This window comes from Struthio camelus, chromosome 20 (assembly GCF_040807025.1).
Source record: "Struthio camelus isolate bStrCam1 chromosome 20, bStrCam1.hap1, whole genome shotgun sequence".
NCBI lineage: Eukaryota > Metazoa > Chordata > Aves > Struthioniformes > Struthionidae > Struthio > Struthio camelus.
In genome coordinates this window covers 11,221,206-11,249,074 of record NC_090961.1, presented here as the reverse complement: position 1 = coordinate 11,249,074, position 27,869 = coordinate 11,221,206, and the positions used below count along the sequence as shown (strand labels likewise).

The 27,869-nt window shown below is 46.0% G+C and overlaps 1 protein-coding gene across 9 annotated transcripts in view; it reads left to right on the top strand.

Annotated features, from left to right (window-relative positions):
- CACNA1B (calcium voltage-gated channel subunit alpha1 B) overlaps positions 1 to 27,869 on the top strand; it is a 324,011-nt gene that overhangs the window by 104,561 nt on the left and 191,581 nt on the right. For all 9 annotated transcript variants that reach the window (XM_068914607.1, XM_068914604.1, XM_068914605.1 and 6 more), the window contains exons 4-6: positions 9,145 to 9,236; positions 11,791 to 11,943; positions 17,038 to 17,225. In XM_068914607.1, coding sequence (XP_068770708.1) covers positions 9,145 to 9,236; positions 11,791 to 11,943; positions 17,038 to 17,225 — 433 coding nt within the window. The remainder of the gene's footprint in view (positions 1 to 9,144; positions 9,237 to 11,790; positions 11,944 to 17,037; positions 17,226 to 27,869) is intronic.

Below are 27,869 nucleotides of genomic sequence, written 5' to 3'. Positions count from 1 at the left end.
TGTTGCCAGTACTGCCGCAGATTTTTCTTCCTCCTTTGCACCTGCCTCTCCTTGGCTGCTGCACCCCAACCCTTTCTTGCCAGCTCCAGCAGCACCAGTCAAGCACCCCAGATGAGAAGGCTGGGCTCCACTCTGAACTTAAATTTTAACAGTGGCGCGATTTGGTTGCAACAACATTTCCTACTCAGCTCATGAGTAACTACTTCTGGGGACTCGCCAATGCAGAGGGTGATATAGTGCTGATTCCAAGTAATACAGATTTCATCACTGCTCCAAAGGGTGGGTACTGTCAGGCAGGGTGGTTGAAATATGTTTTTAGTGTCTCAGGCCTCTTACCTCCTGCAGTGTCTGTGCTGCCCTGTTATCTCACCTGGTGGAAAAAGCATATCCCTCCTCCATGTAGCCACTGCCCCGTGGCCTTTGCCCAATTTTGAACTGCCATCTAGTAGAGACCAGTGTCATGCCGCTCCCGTCACTCTGGTAGAGTAGCACTGAAGTGTAGCATTTAGATTCGGTGACTTTTTTCATACACAGTCTGTGGGTTTGTATCTTTCTGGAAAATGGCAGTCTTAGATCAAGTCAAAAGCATTTGCAGATTTGACTTGAATTGCTTTTGCTAAAAAAGAAATATATTGAAAGTCAGACTATCATGTTAGAATCTGACAAATGAAACAAAAATCCCCAATGATGTTTCATTACTTTATCACTTTTTTCCCCTTAAAGCAACAATGCCTGAAATACCTTCCTCCTCTTTGTGCTTGCCACTGAGCTAAAGCCCTCCGTTGCTTGCATATACACAAGAAACTGGAGGGTGGGATATATGACACCAAGTAGCTCCACAGGAAAGTGCTTTGTACTCCCAGCTCCTGCTCTCCACATCCTCTGATGCCAAGAACAAAATTCTCTGATGCCCATTTCCAAGGACAGAAAGCAGCCGTCATAATGCAAATGTAGCGAGACTCAAGGTATGACCTACTTTCTAGCCACAATGATATGCAGGATGGCTTTTTAACTTCTCTGTGCTCAGTTTTCCCAGTGTGAGCTCAGTAACATGTTTTGGACATGCGCATTTTCCTGCCAGCTGTCGTGGCTTATTGAGAATGAGCCTTCTTTTCTACTCTGTGGTGTGGTGTGTGGTGTCTTCCTACCTAAAGCAACAAGGGCTTGTTTGAGCAATTGCTTAGTTGTACCAGAATATGTTCTTTCATCCTGGGCAGAAGCCAAGCCCTGAGCTCTCTGCACTCTGTAAAAGCTACTTCGTTTTGTTTAGATGTAGCACGCTACTTGGTTGCTGTGAGTCTCGCTGTAGTGAGAGAGTGTGTATAGATGCTCCTCTTCCTTTCTTCTCCCCTGGAGTCTGTTTCAGGAATTAGTCAGGAGACTGGGTTTCAGAAGATTTTTTTGGCCGGGGTGGGGTGAGGGGGTTGCTATAATTTTGTAGTGTCTCTTCCTAGGACTCTGGAGCGTTTCTATGATGCAGAGAGGAGAGAGTTTGTGTTGTGTGTCCAGGCCAGCGCTCTGTAAGCTAAAAGCTGGTGACGAATTTGTCACCATCTACAAAGGGCTCAGAAATGCACTGTTTTGATGTGCAGTAGAAGAAGGAATGAATTGGCTCTCTGGGCCCCTGAAACAGAGCAGCCCCTTACTGTTGAATATTGTTGTTTCATGGGGGTATTTTATTTTGTTCTCTATTCTCTTCATCTTATAGCTAAAGAGCGGTTTATCCTTTGATGGCTGTTTTGATGGATATAGTCGGCTTTGGGACAAATGTGTTTATCTGAGCAAGCAGATCGGTCTGTTGCTCTGGATAAGATCATGTTAAGGAAAGGATTGAAACCCTGTATGTGATGCTGTAGATGTGCTTTAAAGGGAAGGCCTAGGTTTAGAGACAATGTGCAGGTATCCATTTGGATACTTAGACTTCTTGTTGGCCTTCCAAAGGAGAGGCAGAGAGCCAGCAAGCTGGGTCCTCCCATACGAGAGAGACTGAGGACAACTGCCGCGAAAGTCACTGAAGTGCAGGGCTGGAGCCAACAGATGAATCTGGTAGTGTCATAAATTAAACAGTGCAGTTAGCATGCCAGATCTACTTATCGGCTCAGACCTGGTGTCGACTGTGTGCCTTTGGTAGTCGAGATAAAGCTTACGTGCCATGAAATCAAACTGAGTAGAAAAGGGCATCTTTCCAATAGCTCCAGTCACTGCAGATTTGTGCTACAGCTAGGAGAACAAGGGCCTGGGACTGACAGCAATGTCACCGCAGTTCACACACAAGCCAGCCTCACTAGACTGGATAAAGTGGCTGCCCACAGCTGACAGGTTGGCTCACAAGCGTTCCTTGGCTGGTTGCCTCTGCTGACCTACCCTCAGATGGGCCCTTGAATCCCGAGCAAGGAAGTCAGCCAGAGCATGCCAACTGTGTGCAATGGAGTAATGCCTTCAGTGTTCACCCCAGAATTAGAAAGGTTAAAAACACTCATTTTGACTTGCGCTCCAACTGGGATTGTTAAATCCCAAGGAAGACCCCTGTGAGGGCTGGGGAGAAAGGTGCTGCTCAGGGGAAGCACTGCTGTTCAGCTCAGTGGTGGAGATATTTCCGCTTCCTCTGAAATTGCAGGCATCTGCCCCTTCTGGAGACAGGATAACTGGCCTGATGGACAAGTGTAGCTGTTCAGAGGCTGTGAAGTCTGGAGCAGCAAGGACTGCTACAGACCAGCAAGGCAAGAGCCCTCAGGGCTCTCTCTTTTGCTGTTATAAACCAGGAGTGTGCCACTGACGCTGATAGCGTTATACCCTGCAGTATTGCATAAAATAAGAGTCAGACCTGTTGTGCAATAAGCTTATCCAGCACCTGTAAGCATTCCACCTAATTTAGATCAGTCTTATTAGTGTGCTAATTTTCCTGGCACCCAAAAATGCTTGTTTCGTAGCTCTTTCTAGAGCAGTGAGTATTGCACATGAATGTGTGTTCCCGCGCTGGATTGGTTAATGTATGCGTGCACAAATGGCCTTCCTCTTGGTGCTTCTGATAGAAATTTACTCCTTTTGGTTAGGTAGAGGTCAAAAATCAGAAATCTGAATGACAGCCATTTGGCCTGATTCTGACTCTAAATAAGGTCAATTCCATTGAAAATTGTTACTACAGTGTATGAGAAAAACAGTCCAAGAATCTGCTGATAGTGGGCTGAGGTCTGAGTCGGTCTAGAGCAATTTATTGTGCAGGATAGACATTAGAGCAGTTTATGCTTCCAAATAAGGATCATTAATTCAAAGACTTGCTATGTGTGTGGCTAGGCTGCTGGTTATTTTCAACTATTTGGTACGCAGTTGGTATTTCTGAGCTCTGAAAGTCTCACCAGCTCAGGCCAGAAATGGGCTATTTGCTGGTTTTGCATTCAAATGTTTCAGTCATCCAGGAAAGCAGCAGTCAGAGCAGGGCAAACGCTATTTGGAGAAAAAGGCCTTCTCCTTCCCGCCACGGGGGCGAGGGGGAAGAAACGGAGTTCATATATTTTTGTAGATTTTTGAAGAGCGGCACATATTTTCAAAGGAAAACCACTTCACTATTTAAAGTTTTAAGCTTTACTATTTAAAATGGATTGCATGTTTCAAAAAACAGGCCCTTTTGGAAAGAAATGAAACAAATCCACAGTATCTTTCATTTCAAAAGAAACACCTTTTTGCATTTAATTTTTAGTAGGCAATTTCAAAGCAGTCCCGTGATGGTATCGGACTAGAGGAGAATCTTGCAGGTTCTCGAGCTGAGTGCCCAGCTACTGCAAGCCCTGCGGCAAGTGGTCCTGCTTGCAGCTGCAGCTCTCTTGAGGGGACTCTTTCCCTACACCCTGGGCAGGCGAGGAGGAATCAGAAAGGTGCATGCGAGAGATGATCACAGCTAGCAGGCAGCACAAATGGAGACGACGATCAGTACATGAACCGCTCGAAGCCTGGGGAAACATCTTTAAACCAGTCCGCAAATATTTACGAAGAACTACTACAACTGACAGCCGTCGGGAACGGCTCACCAGTGAGTCACAAGATGAGAGGACAGCCTGCAAATGCCTAGTTGATATGTCAGCCAGCTCCAGCAGATGCCATGCAGCTCTCATTTCTCCCATTGGTTTCCATTTCAAAGTGCAGGTCACTGGGGCTTAAGAGATGTGAGCAGCCTGAGCCCAAAATCTAGTTCTGTAAATTGGAGTGATTTACTTCAGTTCTAGGTACTCCAGCTTCTGTTGGGGATTTTTTGGGTCGTTAATGCCAACACATTCGTGTAAGGTGGGACTGAATCTCTAGGAAAGAAAGTGCCGTGGGATGTGGTGCCTGCTATTTCTTTTCATAAGACGGATGCTATGCTGTTAGCTATTTTTGTCATTTTTTTGAAGGCAGCTGTCTCATGGGTATTTCATCTCTCTCCTAATCCCACTGAGGAGAATTTGCTCTGAGATTGATTCAGTTCTTAGAAATAGGTGTTTGGGCTAAGGTCTCTGAAAAAAATCCTGTGTGCTATCCGTTTCCACTTACTTTCAAGGACTAGAGTTTATGATAAATAAAAAAAGTTAAGTTAAAAATGCCTACAATTTATGCCAGAGACTTCTTCCCAAACAGAAGCTACTCTGGCACCAGTGTTGTCCAGTAAAGAGATCTGTTTGGTAGTGTTAATAATTCTTCATTATTAATCTTGCAACTTTTCACTATAGCTTTACCTTATCTGCTCACAAGCAGACACCCTGAGGCTGCTGGACTTGCAGCTAGTTACAGTTCTTTCCTGTATGTCTCACGCCGTCTCTGTTGTGATTTATTAACAGTGATACCAGGAGGCTGGGCGGAAAACGTGCTCCATCATCTGCAGATGTGTGTTTGCTGGCTGCAGCCCTCCCTGATTCTTCTTTGTTGAAGCTGGACCCAAAGCAGTATTGTTCCTTTTAAGCAGAGATGTGTTCAGAAAGCCCCTTTTCTGTGATCACTTACTCTTGGCACTTAACCCAGAAAGTCTCCCATGTTTGTGTTCCTCCTTCCCCCTCCTCTGCCTGCCTCTGGAGAGAGAGCAAAAAGCCTTTGTCATCTGTTCCCGAAGAGATCAGCTGGGAAAGAGAAAATAAATCTCCAAAGAGGCAGTGATGGTAGCAAGAAGACAAGGTTGGAGTGATTCTGAGGAGCGGGATTAGCTTTGTCCAACTCCAAGCTGCAGGATTTAGAGATTTGGGGCTAAGCTGGATGAATTTTGAGGCCTTTGCTTGTGACTCTCTTTGATCAGCATTTCAGCAAGGAGATGCGTTACCAGGTAGCTCTGAAATGTGCAGCAGCAGCGTATGACAACGTGTGTCTTGCTGAACCAGTACATAAAAATACTGAGCTACTAGGTCCCTAAAGAACTTAAAGAAATGCTTTGCTAATTATTTGTTAGGCGTTCCTTTCATTCTTTGCCGCCTTTTATACCTAAACAAATACGCTGTTTTTGTAATTTATTCCAGGCTTTGTTAGAACAGAAGATACCAAGCAGTTGTTATAAGTTTGGCCTGTGTCTCTGGCAACAGATGTTAGTCAGAAAGCTTGCTAGCAGAGATGGTAGTGCAGAAAGCAGTATTTATCCACATTATAAAAGTAAGAGTGCAGCAGTCCTGACAGTCCTGAGCACTGGTGGGCTAGCAGGATAGCTTTTCATCTCAGTGTGTCTAGATCCCTAGATCCAAGCCTACCAAATCTCAACGTCTTTGCGCAACCCATGAGGAAGCAAAGGCTGCAGATTCAATCCATTCATTCTTCTTTGCGAGGTCCCCTCCTAAAACCTTCTCTCTTGCCTTTTTTTTTTTTTTTTTTTTTTTTTTTACTTTTCTCAGCTGATTTCCTCTCCTTGCACTGGCTCTTCAGTTACTTGCTCTCTGTTCTCAGCTGTTTGGTGTGCAGACAAGAAAGCTTCCGCAGGATTTTTAGGACATGCTTGTTGTCTGGCTCCTCCAATCTCTCTCTTTCCCTTATTTTTAATAATCATTTCTTACTTGTTATAGCAGTGGGTTTTTGGAGTTTTCAGCTGGAGTACAGGAGAGTGGGGGTAAAAACTAAAATAGAAACATAGCACTTATGCAAATGTCATGAAGTTGATTACAGCCTTCCCTTGCTGGGGCATTGGTGCTATTCTTCACATAAGTCTGTGAGCAGTTTAGGAGGCTGGTTCACACGGCAGCTGTAAATTAGCATTGGTTTTGCAGGGCAAAATGGCCTCAGCACAGGCACAGCTTCTCCTTGCTGAGCTGCTGTGTTGGGCATATGCACAGCGTGCCAGGGTCCAGCATAACTAGTGCAGGCAATGTGTGGCGTAAGGCTGAATGCCCACTTGGGTTACCTTGCCAGCACAGAGCCTTCTCTGTCCGAGTCTTCCATAGAGCCAGCTCGTTTACCTGCAAGTCTCAAACGTGGATTTCTAGACCTACGGACCTCTTCCCTTTGTTCTTCTGTTTCTTGCACCAAAATGAGTTTTGTTTAGGATTCAGCTATATGCTTTTTCTCTCTAGGTAAAATCGGTCTGGGAATTTGCAGGTTTTCAAGAGTGGCTGATTCATGGCCAGACCTAACACTGACAGCACCACAGAAGACAGCTGTAAGGGCACGGACAATTTATACAGTCAGACTGCTAGTTAGTTGCATACGAGGCACAGACCAGCTCATCAGCTACAGGACGCAGTGTACTGTAGGGTGTCCTACATAAGTTAGCTAAGGGATCCCAGCGTTGGTAATGTGGGAGTTAATAAACGATTGGGGTTCTTGGCTAGGGGTGTTTGCCATCATTTGAGTAGACTGTTTTTAGCATCAAATCTAGTCTGAATGTGGTGCTGGAAAGAAGACCTCCCCTGGAGGACTCACCACAGCTATTTAAGCACTGACTAGCACCTTGGGACTGAGGGTGTCCCCTATTCACCCCTGTTTTCTCCCTGCGTTTAGGGAAAAATAAGTGCACCAGGCAACCCTCCTCTCAGCTTCTACTGGGAGCCAGGACTCTGCCTAATGACAACACAAATCCATCTTAGCTCACTGGAGGCTAATTGTGCCTTTGATAGGAACATCCTAGGTGGATGTTTAAGATTACCTTTTATCTTGAAGTGTGTGCTGTTCCCCAGCTACCGAGGTTTATAAGTGAGCAATTAAGTTGTGATGATGGAGGGGAGGGAGGAAAGGAGTGAAATCATTGGCATGGGGTGTGGAAGATTAAATTAGAAGTCTCTGAATGTGACAATTCTTGGTTTAAATTCTCTTCTGTTGCTTGTGCTCAAACTACATCGATAGAGCTGATGTAATGTGAATTTTCTGGTCATGAAAATGTAGGAACAGGTGTCCTATAGAATAAATACTCAGTTCCTCAGGTCCTGGCTTATTGCGGCTTCTGTTGCCATCCAACATCTCAGCATGTTTTTTTCCTGACCTCCAGCACCTCCTGCTGATTGAGTCTGGCCCTTTCTGTGCAGTAATGCTGATACGGCTCTTCTCTGGCCGGCACTTGGCAGCAATGTTAAGTCAGTCAGTAAGTCACGGATAGCGTTTTTATCTCAGTGTAGGTAGGGTGTAAGAGCTCTCCGTGTGTTACGTCTTCCACAGCTGAGTTTGCCAGGCACCCTGCATAATACATATGACATAGTAAAACTAATGTCTCATCTGAAAAACAGACTATGCTTTGCGTTGCTTGTATATTTGCGGCAAGTGATCACTTTCCTGAACGTTCGGCAGCGCGTTATCTGGCAGTCAGAAAAATGGCTCCCAGGCAGGAACGGATAAATCACGTGTGCACACTGCAGGTGATCCGGGCCTGTCAGAGCACCTCTATGCCGCAGCCTCGCGGCACACTGAACGTGCCGTGCACAGGGGCTTAATCCATGGGTGACTGTCCTGGGTTTCGCTGCCTGAAGTCCAGAAGCCTCCTTCCAGGTGTCCCCTCAGTCGAGGGGAGGGCTCTTCCACTTCTCTTTTTATAACGTCTCTGGAATCTCACTTAGTCTCTTTGAAACCTGGTTTCCTTTGCTGTGCTAGTTCTCAGGAAGATTTGTGAAAGTGTGAGATTATGGTCTGGTTCTGTGGCTACCAAGGTGGGACCTCCTGGACAGCAGTTTTGGCTAACACAGTGGTGGCTCCACGCACACCCGTTACCAGGTGGTCGGATGCTTGCAAATCTCATTGCTGAGCTGGCCGCTCAGCACCTTCCACCTCAAATTAACCTGGGAAAAAATCCCACCAAAAGTAAATGGAAATCACTTCAAATTGAGTAATCAGTGGAGAGCTGTGAGAGGGTTTTTGCTCTGGACTAACAGCATAATTGGCTTATGTTGTAGGAGCACTATCCCAAATCAATAATATTTTTGTTGAAATAACAAAAGGAGAGCTACAGTAATTAATGAGCAAAGTTTTGCCATGCTTTCTGAGAGGTATTGGGTGCCTTGCAGGTTCCTCACTTAGGGAGTTTGCCTTCTTGTTGGCTTGTGGACACCCTGACAATATTTCCTCCTTTACTGTACCCTGAAAGAGTGAAGCCATTTCATTTTCTGCGTAGAGCATTTCTAGTTTTTAAGAACTATTCTGCTTTGGGAGCTGTATTTCTTATCAGAGTGACTGCAGTGTATCAGAAGAATTGCTCGCACCCTGCTCTCCGGGTGTAATTAAGTAAGATGCTCTGAACGAAACTTGTTTTGCACACACAGAGTGAACTATATAACCAGAAACTGCTTCAGATCTTAGGAATCACCAGACATCAGTATTTGAGGGGCTTCTAATTTTATTGCAGGGAAAGGCTCTGGCAGATAATTTCTTGCATAACTGGGGAAACTTATTTCCCTCTCAGCGTCTTCTCCTTGGAAAATGGTGTATGTGTTCCTAAAAGTATAGGGTGCTGCTCTTTAAGGGCCAGAACCAGGCCTGATTGCTATGTAAATGGCCTCATAATGCCCGTAGATATTGAGGATTTTCTTATCATCTAAGCAAGGCTCAGCAGGTCTGGAGGAGTGTGTGAATTGTTTGTTTTCAGGGCCAACGATTTGCAATGTAATGACAGGTATGAAGTCTGAAGCAGGCTGAATCTGTTGGCTTTGCACAAAGTTTATCCATGCCTTGGAAAGAGGAATTTACATTCAATCCCATTTCTCTCTTCTCTTTTTTAATTAGGATTCTAGCAACTGCTGGGACTGATTTTGACCTGCGGACCCTGCGAGCTGTCCGAGTATTACGACCCCTGAAGCTTGTGTCAGGAATCCCAAGTAAGTGCCGTTATAATGCTGTCTTCATCAGCCAAAGTTGCTCTATAGCTCTGGGGTGATTTGGTGGCTTTTTCTGAGCAATTTGTTTTTCCCCTGCTGCTTTGCAGTCTGTAGCTCCTGGTCTTTGCTAGGTCCTGATTGTCTGTCATCCCATTTTGTGCATAGCCAGTTGATTGTGACCCCAGATTAAAGTGCGTTTTTGCAGGTGAGCGGCAGGGAAGTTGTCCTGGGACTCCTTTGCCTTTGAGGTTGAATTTATTCTCTGAGATGTGAAGGCCTCACACCAAAATTTTGCAGCTTTCAGGCTCCTGGCACTGAGCTTGGATCTTCTGGCAGTTTTTAACTGGTGGAGCGCCCCTACATTGGGGATTTTTCCCCTTCTGTACCACCAGATTGGAGTGAAGCTAAGGGAAGAAACAGCTAAGACTTGATCTTGCCTTCCCAGCAGGCAACTTGATATGTTTTACAATGCTGCTGTGAAGGGTCTGAACACTCTGATGAAGAGCAATATCATGCCTTGCTTATGCCCTGAAGCCATCAAAGTCATAACAACAACGTTGCTTACTACCTTTTTATTTGTCATAGTTCCCTAGCTGGTCTGCCCGCTAGCAGGAGATCACTGTCAGGAGTGTGTTTCATTTCTCAGTGCTCTGTGGAGGGATTTTTCCCTCCAGCAAGAGCCGGTGACAGGAGACTGCTTCTCTCCTGCGTGGGATGAGCAGCTCTTTCTCCGCATGAACTCATCAGCGGCCAGGCAGAGGTCCCACGAGGGGTCGGGCTTTGCACCGACAGCATCAAAACTCCAGAAATCGGTGCCCTTTTGCGGGTAGGGCTTGTGTCCCAGTTCCCTCGGACTGGCTAGGTCCTTGGGGAAGGAGAGGTGTCCGTTCATGGGCAGGGTCTCTAATGAACATTCTCAAGGAGACGCTGTTACCTGTTTTTCCCAGGCTTCTTGCCAGTGCAAGGCAATATAGCGTTGCAGCAGTGACTACGACGTGTAAGGACTGAGGAAGCAGTGGTATTTTTTATTAGAGCAGCTCAGGAAGGGCTTGCGTGCCTGAAAGATTGTTTCCTCCAAGTGTGGCAGTTGCTCCGATAAAAGATACCGCTCCTGCAGGTGACTGTCAGGGGCAGAAACAGTCGCAGGCCAAGGGATCTTACTTGACTGACTTTATTGCCCCCAAATTTCTGATCACTGCTTCGGGTTTTGAGGAAAAGAAGGTCTTAACTGTAGAAAGGGGTGCGCAAAGAGCTCTCTCTGGCTCCCCCTCGGCGGAGGTTGCGCTCGGTCCGCCGCGTGTCCTCCCGCCAGGCGGTGGGGGAGGTCGCGGTGGTGCCCGCGGCCGGTGGCTGTTGCTCCACGTCCGTCGGTTTCCTTGAGCCGCCCTGCGCCTAACGGCTTCCTGCCGCCCTGTTCCCTCGCGTCCCTGCCGCGTGGCCGCCGTCCCTCGGCGTGTCCTTGCCCCCGCGTAGGTCCCCCGTGGCCCTCAGGGGTGCCCGTACCCCCATCGACGTGAAGGGCCCCCCCCAGCGCCGTCCACGTCTCCCATCAGCACGTGGGGGCAGGGCCGCCCCGTTTGGGTTACGTCTGGGCGGCGCTGGGCTTCTCCGTCGTCGTTGGCGGGGGCCGCGGCGGGTGGGGACGCGCTCGCCGGCCTCGGCCCTGCGCCGTCCCTGCCTGCCCGCCCGCCCGTCGGCTGGGCCACGGCCCCCGGGCTACCACCCCTGCGGCCGAATCGACCTGACCAAACTCCGGGGCAAACTCGGCAAAAGCAGCCGCGAGCAGCGTAACACCCGCAAAGGGAAAACGCGGGCGACTCTCCCGGCTGGTGTGGTGTCCTAGGGCGGCACAATGTTTTATTGTCAGTGTTTTACCGTAGAGCGTGACTTTTAGCAATGCTGTGAAAGCAGAGAGGGCTTTTTTAAAATTTTATTTGCCATTGCAGGAGTACAGCTCTGAGAACCGCTCACGCTCAAGCGTCCTGTGCGCTTCGCTCACTCACGCGCAGCCTTTTTCCCCTCCAGAGCTCGATGCTTTTTTCCGCGTGCACCGCGTTGACCTCAGTAATGTTGTACAAGGTGGCAAGACAGCGCTGAGCCTTCGTTTGCGGCACCTGAGGCCGGGCTCTGTCGCCAAGGTGGCTTTCAGCTGCTGGTTATCGCTGCTTTTTGTTTTGTTTTTGTTACGTGCGTCTGTGTCAAATTATCTGGCACCTCTATCTTGCCTGCCTCTCTCGTCTTATCTCCCCTGTTTTTAATTGAAAATGAGCTTTAGCGGCAGTGGAAGAGCCACAGACGGAGAGCCCTGGAGACGGGCTGTTGTTCGGCTGCGCGGCAGGCGCGATGGGCTCGGGCTGCGGGGCTGCTGCGTGTGTCACGCGCTTGGGAGAGGCTCTTCCGGAGGTGAGAGGACAGCGCCGTTTCCCTGGCTCGGCCGTCCTCGCTTCCTCCAGGAAACAGGAGGACCGCACTGGTGCCTAGCTATAGTAGTGGTAGCACCCAAGCTCTTGTTTTCCTTCCCTCACTAATTACGTGTTTTTCCTCGTCCCTGCAGGCTTGCAGGTTGTCCTCAAGTCCATCATGAAGGCGATGGTGCCCTTGCTTCAGATTGGGCTGCTTCTGTTCTTCGCCATCGTCATGTTTGCCATCATTGGGCTGGAGTTTTACATGGGGAAGTTTCACAAAACCTGCTTCTCCAATGAGACAGGTGAGACTTGGGCTTTGCTCTCCTCATGGCATGTCCTCACGACCCTTGCCGTCCCCGTCATGTGATCTGGATGCTTCCAGGCTTGTTGGGCCTTGGGTGTTGGTGCAGAAGTATGTGGTAGAGCTGAAAGGTTTGATTCTTTTAGGACGCTAAATGTGAGTCTTTGTGACTTGAAAAGAGTTGCTGGGGGCGTGCGCCCACCCCGTCCCCATCCCATGCTCTCCCAGAGGCCTCCTGGAAAAATTCCAGCTTGAAAGTTGCTCCTTCCCTCTAACCATCGGGTAGATCATGGCTATGGAGGGCCCAGGTGCCTGCCAGTGCGTGTCAGTACAGCCTTTTGGGTTCAGTTTTCTCCATGTCCTCTCCTGCACGACTCTGTAGCAATCCTAACGCTATTTTTTTCAGCTTCACTGTTGTCTAAGCTTTCACAGGGTCTCTGAAGTCGTCTTTCATTTCTCCTTTCCATTCTTGATCCCCCCCCCCCCATTTCTTTTATTCTCTGCATTTTTTTCACTTTCCTACTTGCTTTGAATTTCTATCAGATCCTTTTCTCCACCCTGCTCTCGTGTTCCTTTTTCTCTTTGACACTCTCTGTTCTCTCCCTCTTTATTCACCTACTCTAAGAGTTAACGGACTATCGTACTCACTGTCACATGCACACTGGGACAGATCCTCTTCTCCCTTTTACACCACCATAGTATCTCAGAGCGAGATGAAGGTGCTTAGGGCCTTCTGGCACAGGAGTATCTTTTTTCATATTAGAAATAAAGAAGCAAATTCCTATGGTTCCAGCTAATTATAAAGGTGATTTGTTTTGCTTTGGTTTGGTTGGTCTGTTTTCATTTTCAGCAATTTTAGGCTCTATGAACAGCTGCTAATTGAATTAATTTCCTTGTAAGGTTTCTGGGGCTAGTTGCATAGGTAAGAGAGAACCATCAGAGTGTGATGTAAAGTTGGACTGGGATTGAGAGCAGCCCAAAAAAAGGGGGGGGGGGGGAAAGACTGTAAATGGGTGGAAGGCAAGGAGCCCTCAGATAGAGAAAGGATAAAAATGTCCTTTAAATGGGCTCCCCAGCTTCTGCAAGGGGAAGAGAGACCCATGCAGAGGTATGAACGGCTCCAGAGGTGCAGGACCGAATACCCTCAGGCTCTGAGACGGGGCCTTGGAGCGCTGCCCCGCAGCACGCATCTCACGAGCACCAGGAAGCGTGCGGGCATGCCAAGGTCTCGCTGCGTCTGCCATCCCAGAAGCCCTGCCACTGTGCACTGCATCAGCAACGCAGTTGGGCGGCTCTGCAGAGAGCCCTCTCTGGGTGCTAATAAAACCCTGATGAAAGATCAGGATAAAACCTGGCAATCCCCGCAAGAAATGTTGCCGCCCGGAAATTGGAAATTGTACGCTGCAGAGTAAATGACATGTGTTTGCCTGTGAATGAGTGATAAACCCCAGAAGATAAAGGTGGAGAGTAGTAGTGCCCAAAGACCCTCAGCTAGGCACTAGCTGTCATAGGAAAGCCAGCTGCTTGTCCTTAGCTCAGAATTAATTGCACTTTTTTTAATTAAAATGTTTTCCCATATAGTTTTTTAATATTCCTACTGTAGCATTGCTAATATGTGTTGGTTATCTGGGCTATCCACAGATGGAAATATTTTTCCTGTCTCCAGAAGATTGCAATTTAAGGTACAATTGAGTGTCTTTAAAGCACAATCTTGTATTTTCAGTGATTATCACTAATAGGACTTCATATTGATTTATTTAGATGAATTCAAATTGTAATAAAAGAACATCCTAGCCAAATCTCTGGGCATCCTTCACTGCGCTTTATAACAGAGAGCAATGTAGAAATAGTTTAATATATTCAGTTTACACAGAGCTTTGCAAAAGCAGGATGAAATTGTTTTCTTGTAAAGGACAGTCAGGTGTTTAGAGATTGCTTGTGAGCAAAGCACAGTGATCTGTAGAAGAAACAAAATTTTCGGACTGAATTTGTAGGAGAGGAAGGATCTTTTTTGCTCTGTGTGTATTCAGTGCCTAGCAGGACCGGTCTCAGCCCACTGCTTAGGCTATTGCAGCGATTATATAGTAATAATAATAATGGTGGTGATATTGCTGTGTAGGAAGAGGAAGATTTCTCACAGAGATGTCAGTGAGAAAGCAGTGAAGAGTTTTATATTTTCAAAGGGCATTTTCAGATCTGTTAAATGGCAACCTTGGAATGAGATGGGTAACTGTTGTCATCCTTAGTTTGCAGCTAGTGGCTGTAGGCCGAGTGCCACCGAGCTCTGATGCTCGTTCCCCACACTGAGCTCGCTTTAGCCAGCAGGCTAAAGAGAAGAGTGATCTTTGTTTTTCTTTTTCCAGAAATTAGTTAACTTAAAAGGAGGAAAAAATACCAAGTGCAGTCCTATTTGTGTTCTCTGCAGACAACTCTCTCTGACATCATGATGACTAAGAGATCTGTGTGCCAAGCTGAGGACTAAGAACAGATTTTTGTCACGTGTAATGTCGTGTGTAAGTGACTACTGCTTGCTGGGTGGTCAGCAGCTAGGAATTGGGAGTGCAGCCAGAAAATATAGTGTGTTGCATATCTCTACATCACAGCACCTGGCATCTCAGTGGGAAGGGAGGAGGGCCAGTTCTGGTGTGGTAGGTCTCACCTCTCTGAATCTGTTCTTGGATCGTGTGGGAAGGAGACTGTGTTTACAGGCACCATCTTTTACTTTCCTCAAGGCTGATGTGCTCATTGTCAGATGAATTATAGAGATCAATTCCACCTGCTTCCCAGGAAATGGCAGGGCAGTGTTTCTGGAAAGGCAGAGTGGTGAGATTTCCTGGAGCTGGAATCCCTTGTGAGAGGAGCAGTGAAGCATCCCACAATCTAATCAGCCCAAGCCTTTTAAAACCTAAGTGCTCATCATCTCAAAAGAGGTGCATTAACAAGCTCAGGTTTGATACCACGGGCTCAAAGCACTGACTTGAGTGTGGAAATGTGAACCTTATTAAAGAGATGCCTCTGTCAAAGGGTAGCAAATTGGTGGAGAAGATGCTCAGGCTTGTCTTTGTTCCAAATCCCTGAAGTGAGTAGAAACCTGAGATTTTTAGTGGAGCCAAGAGCCAAATGAGAGGTACCAACAGCTGTTTCAGCTCATTGTAGAGGGAACCAAATAGAAGTGTCAACAGCAAATGTTGCTAATCCAGTAGACCTGCACAGGTCACCGTCTCCCTGCATCCTCCATGCAGATATGTTCTGCTGACACAGAGAATTATTTTTAAGCAGAGCCACTTGTGCAGGTTCTCAGCCACCCTCTGCTGCTTAGCCAGCCCAAGAGCTGTGAAGCTGCTTGCAAAAAAGCAGGCTGTCATGCTTGTTTCACAATTTTCTGTGAAACTCCCGTTTTGTCCTCTCTGTTCCCCAGTCATGGGGGTAGAGAACAGTTCTATACTCTATTAAAACAAACAAACAAACAAAACCCTTCAAAGTAGATGTATGTTACCTGAGCATTACCTGGTAACAAAAGGCTAAACATCAGAGAGAAAAGCAGAGTCTTTTTTTTTTTTTTTTTTTTTTTTAAGGCACCCTCACAAATAATCCTCAAGAGCTGTATCTGGCATTTTGTTTTTGCAGGCTTGCCTCACTAAGCCCTTATGAAAGCCCATGGTTGCCCATTTGGGAGCCTGAGAGAGATGCTGTGCATTTGAGGTGTTGAGTCAACAGGAGAAGGTCAAAGACATACACACACGCATGCACACTTATGACATATCCTGGAGCCACAGTGACAAGTCTTGTTTTCCTCCCACAGGCTTTTCTCTGTGTAATGATTATTCCTAATTATTTTTAGTGCTGATTTTGTTTTCGTCTTGGTGAATTTGATTTTGTGGAGTTTTGACGCTCCATTACCATAACGTCGTGTCACTTTTAAAACCCTTTAATATTTCCAGAATTGCATTTCTGTGCAAATAGGAATATTGTCTAGTATCTTTATTTGCTTTGAAAGCCCAGCCCTTTTTTTTTTTTTTTTTTCCAAACTGGTCTTTGTTGCTGCTTGTAATGTCTCTGGAGGGCTGCAGCAGTCAAGGAAAAAGAGGAAGAATGTGGCTTCGTAGTGCTGCTCGTTTGCAGCAGGGGGAAGGAGAGCTTTTGGTTCTCAATCTGAAGAGAAGTAAATTTTCTGTGCCGAGGCAGTAAAATCAGCAGATTTTGACATTGCTGTGAACTGACCAAATTGAGGTCAATCGCAGATCTGAGTAACTGTTTCTGACCTAGCCCTGAAAGATGGTGGCCGCCCTTCTGACCTGTCCCAATGGTTTTTGACCGCAACAGACCTCTCCTCCTTGCCTTTCCTGGGTCTGGACAAAACTCATTACAACTTTGCAGAGAAGCCCCGCTCCCTGTGGCAGCAGCTGTGCAGCTGCTGTTGTGGCCATCCCTACCGCAGGGACACTCTGCTAGATGCTTTCCTTCCTACGTGGACCTACACAGTACAGCACTGCTCTTTTTTGGGCTGGAGCTCTTGGCCCACTCAACTGGCTGCTGTGGGGGGGTAGGGTGGGATGGTTCTGCCTTGGGATGAAGCCAGAGGCTCCTCATGCAGCTGTGACCTGACATCTAGACCTGGACAATTTTGGGGCTATCCACAAGCAGCTCTTGCTTATGCCACCAGTGGAGAATCTGCTCTTTCGCTTTAATGTTACAGTATGAATATTTAGCATTTAGCTATGCTATATGAAGGTGTATCATTGGCTCACAATATCTTTTTGATGTATGCAGCATTCTCAAGGCTTCAGTTTTATTTTACTGCATTGTTTTCTTTGTGGTGTTGATCATTTCTGACATGGCCAAATGCTGTTGCCAACGACAAATTGTGGACTCTTCAGGGAGAGCTCTGCTCCACCCTGCCCTAAGCTCCCCTTTATACCACAGTGGTGTATAGATGGTTACATGGGCATAACGCTCTTTTACCTGTCCAAAGTGGCATAAAGAAACCTGAAACGCAAATCACATTCTTGTGGTGGTGCAAGGAGAATGCAGTGGCACCAGCCTGCTTAAAAAACTTTCGTCAGTAACTTTTTCTCCCCGCTGCTCTCCTCTGCAGGTGATGAGGTGGGAGATTTTCCTTGTGGAGAGGAGCCACCTGCCAGGCAATGTGAGAGCGGGACCACCTGCAGGGAATACTGGCAAGGACCCAACTACGGCATCACCAACTTCGACAATATCCTGTTTGCTGTGCTCACCGTCTTCCAGTGCATCACCATGGAGGGATGGACTGACATCCTCTACAATGTGAGTCCACTGATGGGGCTGTAGGACTTCTGGGGCGATGTGTGAATTGCATTAGTTTGGAAGTAGTGGCACTGGAAAAAAGGTCAATTTCTGGATGTATTTTTTTTTTTTTTTCTACTGATGAGCGCCTGACCCTGCTGTTTAGGAAGATTGTTCCCGTTTTCTTTAGAGTTGTTCTGCAGGTCCTGCAAGGGCCTTCGAACCACTATCACAGCCTGTGGTCGTGGTGGCTTGAGGCTGCAGGCTTGCTTACCTGCAGTCTGATGTCTTGTGTCGGCATAGTGTTGTCATGATAAAGGATTGGCAGGTATCGCTCCAAAGTGCTGGTATGCTCTGCTGCAGGATGGATGTATGAGTGGGAGTGTGTTTGCAGGATGTACAATAGAAAGCTGGTTAACAAATTATGTAAAAAGGGGGGGCAAAACCAGTGATATTTTGTATATAGAGGTTTTCTTTGTGAAGAGGGTCTAGCCTTTGTGATAGGTATTGTAATCTACAATAGTGAACAATGTCAGCCAGATTTCAGCACTGAAATTCAGTATTAGTACTGGCAATTCTAATGTGAGGGTACAAAGTCCTATCAGTCACCTTCATACCTAGCCTGACTCTGTTGCCTGTAGAGAAGAGCTGCACCAGGCTGAATTCCTCATAAGGGTCCTTGCTGGCTGTGCCTCCTGGCAACTCGGACCACTGCTGTTACAACTACTCGAGCTCATAACCTTTTGATGAATCTTTTCATTTCAATTCCAAAAAGAGTAGGGCACCCCCATCCAGTTAACAACAACAGAAAGACTACACCATCTTTCAGACAGTAATGCACTTTATGTCTGCATTTTATACCTGCCCGTTTGATGAAACCTGTCTGGAGAGGCAAGCATCTAACCCTTGCCTTCTCTCCGGGCTGGAAAATGATTTAAATAAATAGTCTGTAAATAGAGCTCTGCAGCTGGTTCACAGCATCTGTATCAGGTTTTCTTATGAAGTGTGGATGCCTGCTCGTTGGGAGTCATAAGGGGCCTGTGTACCTGTTACAGACCTATTCTCCGCAGGTTCATGCTTTGCTTAGATCTTTGCCTGTCTCTACACCGCATGTAAAGTGGTACAGTTCAGGTCTGGAGGATGCTCCAGGTGTTTCTTTTACTTCCTTTTTCTATAGTAGTGAAGGATACTATCAAGTACCGCGTGTGCAAGACAGTACGTGTTCCAGCTCATGTTAGGAATGGTGATGATTAGGAATGTGTGGCTGCACTGTAGCCAAGGATGAACAGTGGTATGTCCCGTAGCACCTGTGCCGTGGGCTCGGGTTAGCACTGTGCCAAGCTCTCTGTCGTGAGCTGTGCTGGGGATAGCAAAAGGTCACAAATTGTGCCACTTATGGCTAAAAGTGCCATAAACATTCCCAAGAGCAGAGGCTTAGAGGGCTTTGTTGCTTCTTGTGCAGTGGAGTGTGTGCATAAAGGAAAAACTCAGGGTCGTATCAAGACCACCTACTCTGAATCTTGTGACTACTTCTTTCCACTGACCGTGGAAGGAAGCACAATCTAACAGCTGCAATCTGAATTACCCTGCACTGTGTTAGACAGAAGAGTCAGTGTGGACAAAGCAGCTAAGGTAGGCATTAATAATGCTTCCAGACCATTTCACTGGCTGACAAGACTGCAAAATGTTCAGTCTATTTCACTATGGACTCCAGACTCATGCTGGGCTCTTTCAGAGACCTTCCTCTGAGGGTGTCTGTAGCAACAGGGAAGTTTTATGAATCAGCCACAGTCAACTGTAAGGTACCTATCTGCTGTGTTTGAAGCCAACGTATTTGATTTATTACTTTCTTCATTCATTGCTCAGCTCATCCATTTCTCAGCAGTCTGTCTGCTTAGACTGATCTCTAGAAAGGTTCCTTCCCCCCGTTGCAGTTCCTCCCCTCTCCTTGAAAATTCATCACACAATCAGTTTCCCCCATTCTCATTCAGCAATCCTGCTCCTTCCTTCTACAGCCATCCATTGTAAGAAAAGCCTGCTAGCATCCTGGTTGGAATTGATTAATCAATACATAGTGCATTAGATCATCTTCTCCCAACCTACCTTTTGTACCACATGCAAAAAACAGAGCTGACTATTGGAGTATTGGATTTTTTGGGGTTGCTTTCAAAATTATTGTAGCATCATTTTAGCTATCCATTAATCTAACTGGAAACAGATGCCTGGATGGGGTGCAGTGAGTATTTGCTGTACCAAGGGCAGGTACACCTGACCTCCCTGGTTAGGTTTTAAAGGCTGATGTGTTTCATATCTCTGATGGGTATGAGGCTCTCTGGATGGCCTACTTGTAAGATGCAGGAACTGCAAAATTTCAGGCTAGAAGCTGAAAGCCAGTCTGGGCACAGTTCCCCTGGAGTTGTATGCCAATACCCTCCTTTGAAGTGTGTTGCAGCCCTGTATGATCTGTGATAAAGCACCTTTGGAAGTATTCAATGGCTTTGCATGCTGCTGGTGAAGCTGTTTCCCCTCGTGTCTAGTCTCGGGACAAGAGCACAGGAGAAAAGGTGGTGAGCCAGATGAAGTCATGCTGAGGACCATCAGCTGGTCTGGGGGACCTAGGCCCCATGGTCTGAAAACACTTTGCATCTTGGGCTGTAAGAGTGAGTCGTTAGAAGAGCACAGACTGGTCCCTTTAAAAGTTTGGGACTGTTTTTCTTGGGTTTTAACTCTTTTGAATGCAGATTAAATCTATGCAAGTCTCCTCTCCCAGGCTGTCTCTTTCAGCGTGGTACTTAATGCGCTTTAAGTTCAGCATTGTCGCTCTCAGATATGGTTTTGTGTGTAGTGCTAGAGAACTGATTGTCAGACCATGTTCAGGTAACTAGTGCTAGGCAGCTAGCAGCCAGCTGTGCTGTCCCTCCCCCTGCCCAACCCCTGTGCACTGCTTCCCAGCTCCCTGTGCCACTCTGCGTGCTGAAGAGCTCGCTGTGCTTTTTGCAGGTTAGCAACTAAGAAAGCATGTGGGTGGAAAAGAGGAAAGAAGATGCACTCTGCAATCTCTAACTTTTTCACAGCTTCAGTCATCTGTTGTTTTCTCACTGCTTGGCTTTCATCTTGGTTTCCTCTGGGCCCAGTCTAGGTTCATGAAATGTAAAAATGAAGCCAAAGCTCAAACCACACTGCAATAACGACTGAAAACTCAGCAAGGCGAATGTTGGTGTAGCTCTCAGACTGTGTTGCAAAGGTAACAGCAAGGCAACCATCAATCCTTCCAGCATGGGTCAATCCAGTGCTGCCTGGATCAAGGGGGAAACCATACTGGACCTATACTGAATCGATATGGGAAGGAGCTGGAGGATGTTGCCTGTTGCAGCCAGAACTTGGAGTCAAGTAAAAGAGTACTTGCAAATGTCATTTTCCTCAGTTTGTGGAAGATGGAAAACATGTCAGCATATTTAGGTTCAGAGAAAGGATGAGAGGTTAGAGGTTATTAGTTGTTCAGAGAGCTTTGACTTACCATTTGGGGCTCTCCACTGATGAGGAGAATGGCTTTGGTCAGATGAAAATCGTGCAGTGATGGAGCCAGTTTTCCTGTAAGCCCCAGCCTTGGGTCTACTCAGGAAACCCGCTTTCCAGACATGCGGGTTTCTCCCTGGAGCTGAGCTATGGACCTACTTTGAGTGTTTGCTTAGTTAGGATTGCAAAAGGCTGAGGGACCATAAAATGCAAGATGATGCCTGTGTAAACTGTGATTATGTTTAGTAAGAATAAAAAAAAAAAAAAAAGGCTGGTGTGTTTTTTCTGCCATCAAGTAAAAACCAGTGAAGGCTGCTATTTCTCAGGCTTAGCAGTGCCCTTCTTCGAACCCTGCCTTTGTGTGACCACTGCCGCATCTTAGGTTTGTTTGAGTGGGGTAGGTTAGTTTCCTTGCTTGTGCAAGCCCTCCTGCTGTTAAAAGGGACAGCCTGCACATGGGGTCCATTCTTAGGGCTGAAATCATTTTGATGCCAGGCAGTCTAGGACTGAGACCCTTTACAGAGAAGCTTAGGTTATGGACTGCTTCCTTAATGGGCCATTTATTTCCTTCTAGCAGATGAGGTGATTGATTGCTTGCCGTGGATCAATAGCTCTTTGTTATTGCTCCTTTTTTTTCCTGCTACAACCCTTGCTGTGGGGTGTGAAGAAAAGTTAGCCTTTTTCTTTGCAGTGGTGATGATTGAGGTCAATCAGTGTCAGATGTCCTTTACTAGTTCATCATTAACTCAAGCAAGGGGATAGGGTCGGTTTCTGTCCTGAAAGCAACTTTAAAAAACTGTTAGGTTTAGCTGAAAAATAGGTCCGTGGTGGCATCAGGCAAGCAGAAGAGTTTGGTATAAACTGACACTCGGGGAAGAGGGAGAGTGAAGTTGAGTTTGATAGTTCAGCTCAGGTCTTTCCAAAGATTCCAGTGAGACCTTTTTTGTGAAGATTATTTTGTCATTTCCAAAGGACTGAGATGACTTTTCATGCAGTCCAGATACAGTCTTTCTACAGATTTAGAGGAAAAATAGCGTCAGAGACAAGGCTTTGCAGTGAGAAACCTACCTTGCAAATATCGACTCATTCTCCAATGATAAACTGATGAATTAGGAGGGCAGGGAGAATACACAAATCCCAGACTCATTTTTCCTTGTTGAGCCACTGTTTATACTTTCACGGAATTTCCCTTTAATTGGGGCCAATGAAAGCTTTCTAGCAAGACTAGCTGGAATGTGAATTATGCTTGAAGCAAGGAGATTGAATCATCAATCAGGTAAATGCTTTAAGAATAAGCATAAGCTGAGGAAAACTCCCTTCTGAATCAGCATCACAATAGGGTCAGAGCAATTACTCCAAATAAGCTCTTGTGCAAGCTGCAGGCTTGGCAGCTCTGGTCTGTATCTAATTACAAAGGTCCAAGGAGCAACAGGTGATTTAGCAAGCAGCCTAACGAGAGCACCTGCTCTCTCTGGGCAGCAGTGCTGTCAAGTACTAGATGCTCTGGAGTAATTGGAGCGATCCTCAATCTCGCGCTCTCTCTCTTTTTAAACTGGGACTACTTTTGTCCCAACCCAGTCTAGCTGCAGGAGTTGTGCCCTGCCCCGGGCTCATGAGCCCTGTCTCTCAGCAATGGGAACCAGCCCAGGCACTGCACTGATATGACTATTCTGCATCCTGATTTGGTAGTGCTGGTGTGGGGTGCTGCACATGCTCTGCACATGCTCTGGTGCTCAGTATAGGCACTTCTCAGGATGTAGCGTTTGCCTAGGGGATCATGCTGGGGTTAGGGAGAGGAGCGTAAAACAGCAGGGGTTGCAGTGTCCACTTCGCTTGTGGCTCAGAAAGGCTCTACTGAGATGATAAGTGATAACTGGTGATCAGATTGCCTCTTGGGAGCATTATGTAAATTTATTATTTAGTGCCTATAAAGTATTTCAATACGCTAAGTACTTATCCCCATGTTGTAAGCGTCGCTGTCTGACAATAATTAGTGGCTGTTGGAGCTAGAGGATGTTAGCATTGCTGAGAGAGAAACAAATTTCCAGCGATGGCCTCCAAGCTGTTAGCAGACTAAGGTGCAGAGCCTACATAAAGAAAACTGAGGCTGAGTATTGGGGACAAATACGGAGGTGAGACTGAATAATGTGAGATGTTCTGCAAAGGGAAACTGTGATGCCTTGAGATGTGAGTCCTTTAAAAGCAGAGCAGACAAAGCTCTCAAGAACAATCTTTGAGAAGCAAATCTATTCTGATCTTTCTCCCGGTCTAATCCTTGAGTTAAGCAGTGGTATTTTAGGTTATCTTGATTACATACTTAATGTTTGTGAATTACCCTGATCCATCTATTGCATATTGCTGAAAGAGCTATTTGGAGATACTATCTTGTCATTTAAGAAAAAATTATAACTCCTCTCTTTCTCTTCTGGTGCTAAATTAGTGATTCTCAGTTTTTTCTATGCAAGGCCCTTCTCACTGATTGTGAGACATCCTCCTGCCTTTGACCGTGATTACCATGAATTCCCATGTTTCCTATGTAAAACTCATCTTGTTTTGCAAAGTGGGAAAAGGCAGAAAACTCTGGTGCCTGCCTGTGATTTCCCCAACTTAAGAAATACTTCTACTACACTAAGTAGAAGCATCCATCACACTGTTGAGCCTGTTACCTGAGAACAGACACGTTAGCAACCTTCAGTGAGATAGCTAGGGTAGATGTAGCACCGCAGCTGTGGTTAGCTTGGAGATCAATGCTTCTTGTTATATATACAGTGGATAGGTGGATTTTCTGAGCTCTGTGCTGCTGTGGTTGCACAGCTGGAACTGTTCAAGCTAGTTGGTCTATACACCTTTGTGAGGTGCTATCGTGCCTTTGCAGCAGAGAGGCATGCTAAGTTACCAAGGAGCTGAGGAGTGTGGTTTTGGAGCCTTATGGTCCCAGTTCATCTGTAGAAAATCATGGGTCAAACCTGGCTCAGCTGAAGTCCATAGAAGTCTTGATGTTGACTTTCAAAGAGTTGGGTTTTATCTTTTATTCTTTTTCCACAGAAGCTGAAAGCTACATGGTGGAATTTGCTTTGCAAAATAGGGACTCCTTGCAGGAAAGGAGAAATGTCAAAGTGTATGCTTACTCTCTTTTGATCATAATGGCAAGAGATTTTCATGTTTCTTCTATTTTCTGCTATCAAATATTAAGTGTCCAGTGGGTATTTCAAGACTGTGGACTGGGCCTAACCTAATATGCTTGTAGGTGGAAATGAGCAGTTCAAATAAAATATAAGTTTACCCTGAATTGGATCCCTACTAGAACTTTACCTTCATTGAATTCAGAGTAGCTTTTGATTAACTTGGTATTTTTCATTCCCTTTTGTGTCTTTGAATTTCTTGAGTTCCTATAAAGATATGGAAATGGAAGGTCAAGGTATATTTGTTGTTCTATCTCCAGCTAACCCAGAGGTGGTGGCTACTGGGACTTGTAGAGGCTGAAGAGAATCTATTTGAGCCAATTGTGTTTGGAGAGCTCACATAGGCATTCCCAAATCTGGGGAGTGTTTATATGCCAAAGGCCAAATCATTTGACACTTGGTCTATTATCAGTTAGAACGGTGAGCTGAGGAATCAAAACTGTTGCTGGGATATACCTCGTGAAGAGCGTGGACGTGGCTAGCATTGGCTGCCTGTGCAAAGCCCTCCAAGAAGGTGGAGGAAGGACATAGATGAATGTGCAACAGAAAAGAGAAGGGAAATAAATAATGTAAGGCTGCATCCCCTTGGCTCAGACACTTAGCATTAAGGTTTCTCTTTGCTTGCTGCCTGCCTGTGAGATTCCTTCGGGGCCTGAGGGTCACCGTGCTCTCAGACACCTCTTAAACCTGCCAGTTAGGGCTTACGGGTGACTTTTTGCTGGCCTCTGCTCACGATTGTGGTTTCCTGTGAGGTTACGTACTTGCATTTCCTTATATGTGCTTGTCGCACCTGCTTTGGTGTAGGAGCAAAACGCAATGGCAAAGCCCATGGGACTCTTGAAAAGGTGTCTTTGAAATTGTTCTTTTCTTGTAATACGCCTACTGTACTGCCATCTGTTGTCTGTTAGTGTTTTGAAGCCAGAGTCTATAAAGCACAAATCCATAACAGTTAGATACTAACATGGATGTGAATAAATGAGGCTTTGCTTATAATCATATTTGTGTCCTGGGGCTCGCAGCCTGCAATGTCACAGGCTGCGGGGATTTATGGTGTGTTCAGTCTCTTCCTTGCTCTTTGTGTGTGCGTACCAGCTCTCCTTGTTGTGAATTAACATGTTGAGGAATAAAACCGTTTAGCCAGCAAAAACACGGAGAGCCAGGAAAAGAGGAAAAAATTGGCTTAAATGCTGCTTTTCATTAAAAAAATGAAATCCTTCCTCCTTCCACCAGGAAGGAGGAAGACAGGGTTTTATTTTCCCGTCCTGAATCGCACACGTTTCTAGTGTGATTTCTTTCTTTTAAGCTGCATTCTCTGTTGTGTGAAATGGGTAAGACTTGCTCCAGTTGAATGTGGGTTGCCAGGACCCCAGGGGTGGCAGAGAGCAGTACCTGCAAAACAGACCAAGGAATGAATGCCGCTCTTGGCATTAGCAGTTGTGCAAGAGCAGCATGACTCCTGTGCCCCATGAAAACAAGGGTGCTCTGTGTTCACCTTAGCTTTCTAATATCGTGTTGCTTGAGCTGAGACACGCTCTGGGAAAATAGTGTGTTGCCAGGGCCTCAGGAATTACCCGGGCCTTTAAAAGAGGTGGACATACCCCTGGTAGATTCCCATGGTGGGCTGCGCTACTGGGTACTGAGGACAAGCAGAAGGAAAAAGAAAAAAAAAGAGGGGGAAAAAAAAAAGATATTTAGAGGAACGTGAAGAAAAGTGCCACCAGAGCTCTTTTCTGTAGCAAGGCACCTACTCCAACTTGTCAACTTTTTAGAGTATCTCAAACCTGAGAGCACAGAGCATCTGCCTAAAAGCTGGGATGCAAATGGAGGGAAAGCTTGTCTCGTGGGAAAACTCCCCACGGTGCTGTCTGGGGTGACCGATTGCCCTCAGGACCTTGTGTTCACCAGGCCTAATCTTACTATCACTGTGAGGTCACTCTTGTCCTGCACTGAGTGCCAAGAGAGATGACTGGGAACAGATAGGCATTTAGGAGCTGGCAGCGCATGTGTAATGCGCGCTGGTGTCAGGCCCCCACAGCGGAGATGGGAGCTTTGCAATGGAGGGTCTGAGCTGCGCTGTGTTAAGGTGTGATTGTTCTCTTTTTCTCCCTGCAATGTCATAAAGAAGGGAGAAATTCCCTAATGTTGTTAGTGTCAGATTGCATCTGCAGTTAGGATGACTTTAATCGTCTGATGAGAATCAGCCATCTTGTATGTGCATACAAAGATGACGATTTCCAGCCTCTCACTACTACCACGGGGGTAATGTTGATTTCTTGGGTTTTGGTATGACTAATTGCTTCCAGGAAAATTGGGCGGCAATGGAAGGATTAGGATCAAGGAGCCAAGAGTCTGGCAGCAGTTTTGAGTGCAGGATCAGTGAGACAGAGACTGGCTGTGGGGAAAGAAGGGAAAAGCCTTCCTCGTTCCCTGTCCTTGTTCTGTGACTGGGGATCAGTGCTTATGCAGAACCAGTGTTCAGAGTCTGCAGAAGGCAGGGACATATTTAGAAATGACCAAGCCCGTGCAAGAAAAGCACAAAATAGGTTAGCTAAGCTTAACTCAAGCACAAAACTGTGTTCGAAGTTCTGGCTGCAACCTTGCCGTGTGTGAAACTCATCCCAACAGAGAGAGCTTGCTTGTGGCCTGGGTATCACCTACATCGTGCTTATAGCTCTTTTGAGGTCAGAACTGGATGTGGTTGATGCACAGACCTTCTGATGGGTTACACAGGTGTGGATTTCACCCATGTTTAGCCCTCTGACATGTTGTTAGAACGTGTGTCTTGCTTGAGTGGCAGAAACTTTTGCTGTTATGTAAAAATGAATTTTTGAGTCACTGTTCATTCATTTAGGCTATGAATATCCCTTGTGATGGCCATCTAGTCCTGAGCGTCTTTTCCAGGTTTCAAAAATTCACATATAAGCAGAAGCACCTACTACTTGTATCCTGCTGTCAAACAGAAACCTAGCAGCAACATAAAAATAAGAAAATTGCTCCCTATCATAAAATCATCCTCAGAACTCCATGCCCAGACTGTCCTGAGCATCTTGCTCTTGAGCAGGAGAAGAGATGAATTTCTCATTTCCCATTTCCCCAGAGAGGCCTAACACCAGGCTGCGGAGGAAGGAGGAATAGGATCTCTCTAATCACTTCATTAAGCTGGGTTATTGTGTGGCTAATGGGGGTCTACTATAAATACAAATGGGTCTGCAACTCAAGTAAGCCTCTGCCTGTTTTAATGATCCCAATCACTATCTAGTGGCATCCTAGTCCTAGTATTGCATGCAGTGTTGAAGTCTGTAGACAGTGGGTTGGGGCGAGGTTGATGATGATCTTTCTGGATAATTAGATATTCAGATAATTGGAATACAAGTAATTAACAAAATACAGTGCAAACAGTAGCAGAAAGGACCTTGTTTCCTGGCATGGCGAGGAGCACTGTGCCAATTTAGGAGGTCTTCAGTCCCACTGCAGGTAAAGCTTTCTTTGACCTTAAAGGGGGAGTTTTGCCTGAGGAAGGCAGTTGACTGCTTGCTGGAGCTGGTATCTTTTGCATTTCAAATTGAAAATAAATGCACACTTTTTGAATACCTAAAATAATTGATCTACTTTTCACTAATAAAACTTAGTCAGATGTATATAGCATAGGGGTATAATAATGTGGTGTGTCCATCAACAGGCTTGCAATTCATCTGAGATGAAACACCACTCCCACTAATTGGGATGACTAGTTAAGCAGTAAAAATCCCTTGGAGATCACTGAACTAACATAACAACATTTACCTGCTTAGCCAAATTGCTCTACTGGCCCCTGTGAAAGAAAACCATGTGGTAAATGGAGAAATCTGTACAATTTATGGATCTGATGTGGTATGAGGAACTCTCTGTACAACAATCTTATAGTCCTATAAATTCTGCTTAGGCTAAAATCTATTTATTCATGTTTTTCTCCCCCTCCTCCCAAATT